An 11,602-nucleotide genomic window follows, 5' to 3' on the forward strand; every position below is an offset into this window, starting at 1 on the left:
AAGTCTCATTAACCGCTCCATGCCTCCACCCCCTCCTTACAACACCCGATACCCTTGAAGACTGCATGCAAATCTTCTATTTAGAACTTAATTCTCAGCTTTCAGGTACACTTTTGTTCTTTCTAAGAATTCCCCCTTCTCCTATGGCAGAAGGATCTTCAGGAAGTAAAGATTACAGTGGTTTACAACTTTGTTACTGCTATGAACCTATTGTTTTGTCACTACTTCTTAACTGTAAATTTTGCAACTGTTAAAGACTCTTAGCTTAAGTATCTGCAGGATATATGATATGCAACCCCCATGAAAGGGTTGGTTGTGGCCTCACACTGGGGTCGTGCCCCACAGGATGAGAACCACAGGGTTAGTGCCTCCCAGGAACAGTGATCTTGAGCTTGCTTCCTGTATGCTGCACCCCAGTCCACCAGCTACAGACCTAGGTAGCCCTCCCTTGCCTCAGTCCTTTGAGAGGGAGTCTAGATGCAAAGATTGACAGCCTTGTCCCTGGCCTCTGAGTGCTGTATCTCACTCTTCTCTGATTGGACTCTCAGAGCCAAGAAATAGCTATTTGAGGACCAGTCTTAATCGTAAGCCACAACTTCTTGAGAACTGGAGGAAATCATCTACGGAAACTTTACGTGGTGCACAAAGCTTGAGTTTCTGGGACCTGATGGCAGACACGGGATTGTGAGCCCACACTTTCTTTTAATAGACAGTTTCTGCCATTCCACAGAGGATCTCTCAGCTTAACTTTGGCTTTGAACAGGAACTTGGCCTTGCAGAACTGGGGTCCCACCCCTTCAAAACTGTTAGAGTGCATGCTGTGACACTGCAGAGATGAGGTACAACACAAACTCTGCCTGCTGGCTCAGCAGTATGGCTCCTGGGTTCCTGGCATCTTCCCTTCTGTTGGTCCCGGGCCCTGTGCTTCTAACACACAATTCTGTCCCCTCATTACCTGAAGTGGAAATCCAGTCGTGCCTTTAAGGACCCGTTGCCCATCCCTCACATTTCCAGCCAGAAATGTGGCTGAGGGTTTTGAGGTAGCTCTCATTTTGTGACTGGTCCTCCTGTGGTTATTCCTGGTTTCGTCTCCTCTTTGTACCTGTTAAAGCCAAGCCTACTGGCTCTTACACGTCATGGTCTCTCACTCCCATCATCCTTCAGGAGAAAAATCAGAGTAGGCTTATCCTCACAGCTCTGCCAAACCTAATAGCAGCTGTCAGTTTGTAAATGCTTCCTCTTCGTGTATTATTTTATTAAGTACTACTATCACTAATTTCTTGAATTCATTTTTATTCTTTGTATTCGTGTGTGTGCAACATTTGTGTACATGGGCATGTGAATTTCAAGGGAGGCATGTAAGTAGAGGTAAGAGGACTAAGTCTTCTCCTTAAATTGTAGCACCCAGGGATTGAACTTAGTTAATCAGTTTTCTGGATCAAGTGCTTTTAGCAGCTGAGCCATCCTGTCAGTGCTGTATTTTTAATTCATGTTAATCCATCCTTTATGGTTAGATAACTTCCTCCTCTCTCAAGAAACACAGACTCACTCCATTTACTCTCTTTAGCATGGTATCTTCTCACATTGGCTGGCTTCTTTTCTCATTCAACTATTCAAGGGATAATTTTCTGTAGAGCACATCAGGGTAAAGATATTTGGGGCCACTCTGAGCCTACAGCTGTGGATTACATTTTTAAAAGGTTCATTTCAACGATTCCCTGAGCTAGTTTAAGTCCAAATGCAGGTAATCGTAAAATAATTGATCCCTTCTAGAGCCGGGAGTCTAGCTATTCCCTCCCACTCATACTAAAACTATAGAGTAGAAAATTACTAACAGTTATGCTTGACTAATGTCCAACAGACACGACAAGGTCATGTGTCTACTAATCTTTAAAGGAAATAGTCTGTGAAATATAGATATAGTTTTAATTGAGAAAAATAGAAATGAAAGCATTAGAGGAAAAGATAAGACTAAATCTTCCTGAACAGTCACCCAATGAGGAAAAATGAGAAAGGGGCATGTGTCTGGGCAAGCAATCTGTCCTCTGAGCCCCACCATGAATCTGTCATTCTAGGGTGTTGCACTTTGTGATGTTTTCAATGAGAATGGCCCCACAGGCTCATATATTTTTCTTCGTAGTTCCCTGTTCATGAACTGTTTCAGGGGGTTGTGGCCTTATTGGAGAAGGTAAGCCTCTGGAGATGAGGTTTTTGACTCTGTCTCTGATGTCGGTCTGTCTGCCTGTCTGTCTGTCTGTCTCTGTATCTCTGCCTATCTCTCTCTCTGCCTCTTTCTGCCCTCTCCTGTCTCCCTGTCTGCTACCTGTGGACACTGCTCTAGTGGCTTGCTTGTCTGCTTCTTGCCATGATGCTAATGGACTTCCTCTCTGAAATTGTAAGTAAGCCCACTATAAAATGCTTTCTTTTATAAGAATTGCCTTGATCATAGTGTCTCTTCACAATAGAACAGGAACTAAGACATAGGTATATTCCTTTTATAACTAAATGTATTCTTTTTATTGTTCTGTATACTTTAGTTGGTCAGGAAGTTTGGATCATACCTGTAATCCCTGTAGTCAGGAATGAGAATTGGCAATCTGTGAGGTTAGTTTTGGCTACATCAAAGGTCCAGGGTAATCTGGGTTACAATGTAATATCCTGTGTCAATGACAAGCAATTATAAAATCCTCACATTGGTTTTGCTGATTTTGTTGCTCTTGCTCTAATTACATACTGGAGTTTGAGTACAGAGGTTTTATTGATTACAATAGATTCACAATGTAAAAAAAAGTGACTTAAGAGATATAAACTTCAGGTTGGATAAAGGAATGCTATGGTTTTAGATTATCCTACACACAGGTTAAAAGACAAAGTCAGCTTGTCTTTTAACCAGCCTGCTGAACTGTGTGAGTTCAGGGACTTTTTGAGCTTCAGATTCCAACTCTGTGAAATGGTTTTGGTAAGTCTTGCCCTCCACAACTGGTAGAAGATCTGTACTGAAATAAAGTACTTGGCACAGTGACTAGCATATTTCAGATTCTTCAACCATCTGATGACTTCAGTTTTTAATCAGTAAGTCCTTGTCACCTTAGACCAGATATAAGGAAAGCGGGGGAGTCTCATTTGACAGCCCTAATCTAAAAATCCTTTTCAGTGTGCTAATGTAAGGCAGAGCATACCACTTTTATGTCTTTTCTACTCACATATATAATCTCAGTTTGGTCCTTATCCAGGTAACCTGATTTATCCCATCATAAAAATGAGATAACCCTTTTTTTGAACTTTGGATTATATCCTCTGAGTCCTGTATGTCCTTATTCCCAGCAGGAAGAAGTGAGGAATATATTGTCCAGTGTCTTATTTTGCTTTGTATTACTGTCTGATGTTTCCATCATGTGAAGAGATGTAATTTCCAAGGCAACTGTAAAAGAAAGCATTTAATCATGGACTTGCTTACAGTTTCAGAGGGCAAGTCCATGACTAACATGGTGGAGAACAAGGCAGTGGGCAAGCAGGCATGGCACTGGAGTAGTAGCTGAAAGCTTACGTCTTATCTATAAGTTGAAGGCTGAGGGAATGACTCTGTGTGATACACATCCTCCAAGAAAGCCACACATAATCTTTTCCAAAACAGTGCCGCCAACAAGAGACTAAACATTCAAGTCCCCATATTCTACTCCTTGGCCTCCATAGGTATGTAACCATGCCATAATGCAAAAAATCATTTAATACAACTTCAAGGGTCCCCATAGTCTTTCACAGCCTCGATACTGTTTCAAATTTCAAAGTCTTTTGTGAGACACAAGACAATTTCTTAATTGTAACCCCTCATTTAAAGAGCATATAAATCATGGATTTCTTTTAATTTAGTGTTTACATATTCACTTTACATACCACTCATTGCCCCCAGTCACCCCCTTTCACAGTTCTTCCCCCATCCCTTTCTACTCTGAGTATATGGGGGCTCCCCTGACTATCCCCCTACCCTGGCACTTCAGGTCTAGTTATGTTTGAGTCTCTGTCAGAAATAATGGGTGAATCTGTGACACACCTATATTGTGATATTTTGATACCCAAAATTCTTCTATAAATGTACTTGAGGCTTTCTTTTGACTTTGTCTCTGAGATTAAATAATTCTAGGAAATGTCCAACACTTATAAGTCTAAAGTAATCTCACCCTAGTATACCTTCTTAAGAATGGCTTCCTGTGCCCAGAGTGATGTGGGATGAAAAGCAGATCCAGGAAGCTTGAGAAAACAAATATGTTCAAATGATCATTCTCTTTTCCTGTAGAACTACCCTAGCATCTACCATGAGAGACTTACCTTCCAGAGTAAATAAGATGTCCATAGCTTTGCTGAGTGAAACAATGCTATATGTCAGTTAGCCAACTGCTCTACAATAATGCATTCCCCTTCCCGACCTGAAGTACCTAATCACTTGACATTATACAACATTGCAAATCTAAATATGCACAATTCCATTAAATATTCACCTTTTCATGAATTATGATTTCATTATTAAAACACGTTCCCTTACAATTAGTTGGGGAAATCAGAATGCATGCGATGGTGTGCTTATGGGTGTGCGAAACTCTCCCTTTTGATTTTAATTCCATAATGTGGGCACGAGTACTTTTTTATATTTACCGATATGTGTGTTGGAGTACCAAAAGAACAGCCTCAGTTTTGGTTTTCAGCTTAGGAGTGAAGCATTGCAGGCTCTCGATCAGGGGTCCAGTATGAATTGTTACTTACTATCCCTGTGAACTCCAGAATATTTGGATATTCTATAACTCTCGAACTTTGTACTAAGAAGTTTATTTAATAGTCCCTTTTGTAAGGACCAAAAATATTCATGTTGAATGCATGGCTTTGGTATCTGACTCATCCTGTATTCACTTATTGAGGACTGGTGATCACTAATGTGAGCATTTTGAGCTGTTTCATTGCTACTATCTACCGGGATTTTTTTTTTTTTTTATGTTTAACCTAAGAGATGCCATAGTTCTGGGGTCCCCAAACAGAGAGTGAAAGCAGCAAAAAACATTCTGTCACAACGCAAGGAGAAACCAAAAGTGTGTTTTATTCAAGCACACATTCCCATTTCTTTAGGAAGTAGACCACATTTGACCCGCACCCTTAACGAAAGCTTCTTCTATCATTGGGTATTATTTTGCTAACCATCTTCAGGAAGAGTACTCAAGAACAGATATTCAGTTAAGTGTTTTTGCAAAAGACAAACCATAATCAAGAAATCCAATTCACTGTGATTTGGTCTCTTATATAGCCTTTAATAGCATAAGCAAAGCAGGTATTTGTCTCTTACAAGTTTGAAAAGAAAGAAAATATGGAATAAAACAGCACATGAACTGAATGTCTAGTACTGTTTCTCTAGCTTCTTTTCTCTCCTACTCTCAAGCACATTGATATTCTTATCACGTTGCCTTATGGTACATTGCCAATGTTAGTTAGGAAATTTCAAATAACATTTTCTATCAAAACAAACTTTCAGCCCTCAACTTGATAAGCAGCAATGAAGGCATAATCTACTGTATTATCTCTATGTAACTTCTGACATCAAGTAAACACTATGATAAAAGACTCTAGTTTTATCAACCACTAACTTGAGCATCACAAAGCAAAGATTAGCAGGCTCTTTCAATCGTGATAGTAGAGGCTACCTTAATTTTCACTTGTAGGTGTGGGGAGGCTGGCCTTGGCTTTAGAACGTTTCTTGGCCTTGGATTTAGTGCTTCCCTGGGCTGCACCTTCAGCTTGGGCTCTATCTTTTTTCTTCAAAACTTCACCATGATTGGATGGGTAGGTAGAGGAGTCGGTTTCATTGATGTGAGCCAAAAACTCCATCACCTTTACCTGACTCGTTTCAGCATAGGCTTTTGGGCCCCACAGGAACTGATAGCATAGGGGATCACTGTCAGGAACCTGACGGTATTCTAGGTACATTTCCTGCACTAGATCTTCAGTGATGAGCTTCCTGACATTCCCAAAGATGAGGTGTGGGACCCCATCGTAGACTCCTAACATATTCAGGAAATTCCAGACCTCCTTCTCTGGGGCACAATAACCATTTAAATAGATGACACTTAGGAGAGGGATCAGAATGCCCCTATTGGGAACACCCATCTCATTGCTCTCACTTCCATCATCCTGGAAATGGAGCTTACTGACAAGCTCATAGGATCGACCCTTGGGCTGGATTTCTTTCAGCTCAAGGCCAAAAACCAGATCCATGCGGTTGGAAGCTTTCTTAAGGATCTCAGGGAAGTACTCCTTGAAACTTTTGGTGACAACGTTCAGCATTTCTTCCCTCATCAGGGGCTCTTTCTCTTTGTACTTGCTGAGCATGTACTCCATCAGCATCCCGGACTTCCTTGTTAGAATATCTTGCTGTGGGCTCTTCTTGGATTGCTGGCCCATAGAGGAACTCACATTTTTCTTCCGTCGGCTCTTGGTACTTGTATCAGTCCTTTTGCAGGCAATGCAAATACTGAAAGTGGTGGTGCAAGGCATTCCTTGAAACAACTTAGCAAGGGTTTCAGTAGACGTACTTGGCACGGCATCTCCAGAGGCCCGAGTAAAGGAAGAGAATGACTCTTTTTTCTCCTGTGCCATGATCTGAGTACCCTCAAGCTCCTGGGACTCAGTTTTGGTCTGACGGCGTTTCTCACGAGCCCGGGCCTTACTCTTCTGTCCCCTGGGCATAATGGATATGGTCAGTGACAGCAGGCAGGAACAGACTGCAGAGCAGGTGACTTGGATACCTAGACCGAGAGAATGAGATAATATGAGCACCTTAATTATGTTTTGAATATATTGCCTTTTATCAATGTTCCTTTAATTTTTCCCAAACCCACAGGGTTCCTGTAGTGATCAGCCTGCAGGTACTGCAGAGGATCAGCAAGACTCCTTGTCTTCTCGTGTTTGAACACCTCTCTGTTGTAGGATTATATCAGCTCTTCTTAGCTTCTGGGCCACTCCTCTCTGCAGCTCTCATTTGACAGCTCAAAGGTTCCTTGTAGCCCTGAGGGAGACTGCTTCAGGGAGTTTCAGTTCCACTGCATTAACTGGGTACACAGAGTGCTAAGAATTTAGCAAAGTCCTTTCCATCTTGGGCACTCTGGGGTCTTCAATCTTCCTTCAGGTTTCTTACCTAGGATCCCTGTAAATTTGGCACCACTCTATTCTAAACTTTTTGACTGAGGATATTCACCCTTTGAGCTAAACAAAGAGCCTAGACAAGTGTTGAAACTGGCAGCTCTTTTCTCTCTAAAGTGAGCGTGTCCTCAGAACGGTGATTATTGCTAATAATGCTAGCATGTTCATAGCTTTCAATAGACCTTTGGCTCTAAATGGGCCTCTCCTTTCTGAAAATGCTCACCCACCATAGATCGTGTCAAATTCACTCCTTTCAGGCACTGCATACCAAGGCTTACATGAATCTACCCCACTAGGCCAAGGTAGCTGCTTTTGTGAAGCTACCTCTCAAGGAAATGAGACAGCACTTTTCTTTGTCACATCCCTCAAGAGCCTTAAAAAGTCCTACACTGCTTTCAGTATTTCATTTTGTTTCCAGTCCAGGTAACATACTTCTATGCTCAAAAATTAGTAATACTTTTCTTCTTTGCAAATTTTGACTATACTAAATAATGTCTTTCATCATGAAAATTTACACACATATATGTGGCACTTTGATTTTTTCTTCTGCTACTGTCCTTTCTTTTCCCTGCTTCTTCTTCTTCTTCTTCTTTTTTTTTTTACAGATTGTTGTTTTTTCTCATGAACCTCTCGTATCTAAAATTGCATGTGGTTCTTAAATATAGAATTAAAACCTTCTGTGTTTTCTTTGTTCTGCATCTTGTACTTTAAACATTGTATCACTACACAATTCAGGATGGCCTTGCTCTTCAGAATATTTTCTCCTGTCTCTACATCACTCCCACACGCTCCCCCGGGTTGTCTAAATACAAGTTACTTGGGCCTTTTTAGTTTACTTCTGTTTTAACAAAAACACATTCTCTTAACTGTTAGTGTTTGGATTTTGTTTCCTTTCTTCATTTTGGGAGTGAAGGAGCACTTTGAGCCCCAGAACTCCTGAGGATTTAGTCAGCTTGTTCTGTGTTTACTTGCTTAATCTGCACAAGGCCTCCTGGAGCCCAGCGCAAGGGTGGTAGATCGTGGAAGCACAGTTGTTTAGAATGAATATTCCTTATCACTCACGGTTTAAAATTCTACTTTAATTATGTACATCACCACCCCATCTTCAGGGCTCCTTCCTAAGATCAAGGTCCCCTCCCTGTTCTGAGACCTTCTAAGATATGTCACAACACGCGGCTTTCTCAGACAAGCCCAACGATCCAGGGATGGAACTGAACACAGCCCCTTTGATTATGAGAAGAGTGTGCTTTTCTTAGTACATATTCTGACTCCTTACCTTGACCGAAGACTCCTTTTGGACTTGCCAGCATCCGTTCTATGGGAGGGCATGCAGCATCTCTGCCAAGGGCGCCAAAAGCCCAGTTTATCCCCCTTCCTACAGGAAGAGAGGGTAGATCACATCCGGTGAGGGGCTGGCTCTGAAGATTGACAGCAAGTCCAGGTTGCTAAGGAACCTCATTGTCCGTTCAATTTGGAAGACAACCTGGAATTCCTCCCTGCACCCGGGTAAATAACAGAGCCTCCTTAAACCTTCACACTTTCCTCAGTCCATGGCACACAAAGCTCCTGTGTAAGCCACCAAAACCCAATTGCAGCTTTGCCCACTATGTATCCTCCCACTTCTTAAATCCTCCTGATCCCCTTCACTTTGTATGTCACCCTATATTGTATGCCCCTCCCTCATTGGGGCTTTCATCTCAGCTTTAGATAAAGCTCTGTTTTTCCCAGAGATAGGAGAGTAACAAGATTGCAAGGTTGTCTGGTATATCGCAATCAGGAACAGTTTCTACTTGTCCTAAGAACCTTTCATCTATTGACTCAAATGTACCAGCAGCATACATTGCCCTCCTATTTCTTAATCCTTAGAGTTTAGATATGACATAAAGCTTTACAGCTTTCTCTCTGGCCTCCCAGAAATGAAAATAGTTAAGTATTCTGATGCCCACCTACTTTCTACAGCGGTCTATCAGATCCACTGTACTTGAAGCCCTCCAGCCTCCACAGGAAACCCACACCGTCCTAGGTCACAGAGCAGGTAATCCAGCCAAGCCTTGCATGAATGAATGTACAGCTGGGGTCTCTCAGGCCAGAGGAGCGGACTCTGAATCCCTGTTTGGGGGCAGTCCCTCTCATTCCCACTTAGAACCTTCCCTTGCAGAATTGAGGCCCTGCAGATTACATCCCATTAGATGCCTTGCTAGGACCTTCAAGAAAGAAATAGAGACCATCCCATACTCTATGTGCTGCCTCAACAGAGTAGATTCTGGGGATCCTGCAATTTCTTCGTCTACTCCTCTGAGCCCACCTACACATTCTTTTTGTTCTTATAATTTAATTTATTTACTTTTTTACTTATTCACTTTACATCCTGCTGACGGCCTCCTCCTAGTCACCCCATCCCCCCTTCACTTCTGAGCTGGTGGGGGTCCCTTGGGTCCCCTCACTTCAATTCTCTGTGAGGCTAGGTGCTTCCTCTTTCACTGAGTCCAGACAACATATCCCAAAGACAGGCAACAGCTTCTGAGACAGCCCCCCTTCCAGTTCTTCAGGACCCATGTAAAGGTCAAGTGGCACGAGTGGGAGCAAGGCCTCAGTTGAGACTGGTATCTCAGCTCTCACAGATAAAGACACAATGCTGAGGTTTTGTTTTTCATTTTCTTTCTTTATCCCCCTTTTAAAAATTAAATTAGTTCTTTCACAATTTCATGCACATGTATAATGTGTTCTGGTTACTGTTCCTCAAATCTCTTTTACCTATATGTCCATTTTCCAGATTCATTTGGCTTTATTGTGTGACTCTTTTAGGACAGATGCTTTCAGTATATGACTCTTTTCAGGGGTGTCCTGTGATGAGTGCTGGTGGGTCTCCTCACCTTGACTCCATATTGTGAATTTTTTATGTGAACTGTCAAATTCACTGTTTTATATCTTGCTCATTATTCTCAGACATCATGCAGAAAAACCTAAGGACATACTGTACCTCTGCTTCATAGCTCCCCCTGTGTTCTCCCATAGTTAGGAACAGGGCTTGGCCATGCGCTCCCTATTGCTCCTGGTGTGAGTTCTTTCTAGGTAAGATTGATTTCACTCTTCTCCAGTTGGGTAAGCCAAATGAGTCTAGGGGTGCTCGTTTCTTAGGAGAGCTGATAGTAGAGTCAATATTGCAAGGGACCCTGCTTTTCATCTTCAACAAATAATGTTCCTTTAGCTTTCTTACTGGCTATCTAACAACTTCAGGGTCATAGCCCTGCTGAAGTGTAGATACTACCTTAGGCCAATGTTCTGTTTCGGCTCAAGGGAGATGCCTATTTTGAATGTCCTGCCTAAGGCATTTGAGGGTTGAGTGCAGGTGTAGATAGATGGATTGCTGAATGAGGACATAATTTTTTTAAGGTGCAATGGTATATTTTTAGTATTCATACATAGAGTTCTTCTCCTTGTCTTGTGGATTTCTTAGAAAATGAGGTGTCCATGAAATCTCTTAAATACTGTCCATACAATAAAGTTGCCTGCTGGCACTCTGGGCTTAATGTGAGTTATGACTAACTCTAGGTAAGGTGTCACACTCTAAGCCACAGGTACTTAGGTGTCAGAGAAAAATGATGGCAATGCATACTCCTTTATACCAATTAGTATAAGTTTGATAGTACTCTGTTTTAATGGATTTACCTCAGTCATGGAACATATCCATGCAGAATGTTTGTTGCTAAATTTGCAATTTCTTGACATTGTTGTGTAGCTTTGCTACTGTCATCGGGTGTCATCTTTTTTATTGAAAGTAGCATTTATGGCAATATTTTTATTTTCTTTGTCTCTGTACTATAATTCAATGCTTTATGAATGGAATTATTCAGAATCTTTTAAACAGATTAGACCTAAGATTATGTAAGAACTTGATGGCTTTTAGTAATACTGCCAATTTCCCATAGGACCCTGGATACTCCCTAATGGAGTAGCTGTATTGGAGAATATTGTAAAGAAATGTGGATTAGGTGATGTAAACTTGGCCTCAGGTGCAGAGTGTGTGCAATGAATAGTGTGGACTAAGGAAGAACTCACATTCGGAAGCTAGGCTTACTGCTGCTGTTAACTAGTCCTGTGAACCTGACCACATGCTCTAACCCCAAGGCAGAAGAAATGTAAACAGAAGAGATGCTACTTAAGAGAGGAATAGCCAGCACTTCCCCATTAGGGGATTTGTCATTGATGGTGCTAATTCTGTATGTGTGTGTGTGTGTGTGTGTGTGTGTGTGTATGGAAGTGGTCTCAAGAGTTGGACACAGTGCAGAGTTCTTCTAAAAAACAGATGTTTGGTTAATCTGTGGACAATATGAGCCAGTGATCAAGAGATCGAGATCATTACAGATTAATTTATTCTACATTGCGGAATAAGCCCGATGAGTTCAGGTACCTACATATCTTT

The 11,602-nt window shown here is 41.7% G+C and overlaps 1 protein-coding gene across 1 annotated transcript; it reads right to left on the reverse strand.

Moving 5' to 3' along the window:
* Positions 1 to 5,685: 5,685 nt before the first annotated feature.
* Positions 5,686 to 6,726, reverse strand: LOC127674459 (melanoma-associated antigen B4-like). Its single transcript, XM_052170236.1, has one exon. The coding sequence runs from the start codon at positions 6,724 to 6,726 to the stop codon at positions 5,686 to 5,688; it is 1,041 nt and encodes a 346-aa protein (XP_052026196.1).
* Between the last annotated feature and the right edge of the window lie 4,876 nt (positions 6,727 to 11,602).

Source organism: Apodemus sylvaticus, chromosome X, assembly GCF_947179515.1.
Source record: "Apodemus sylvaticus chromosome X, mApoSyl1.1, whole genome shotgun sequence".
Classification (NCBI taxonomy): domain Eukaryota; kingdom Metazoa; phylum Chordata; class Mammalia; order Rodentia; family Muridae; genus Apodemus; species Apodemus sylvaticus.

Bases quoted from the DNA above. Each gene is read 5' to 3' on its own strand.
- LOC127674459 (XM_052170236.1), bottom strand. From the start codon at position 6,726: ATGCCCAGGGGACAGAAGAGTAAGGCCCGGGCTCGTGAGAAACGCCGT.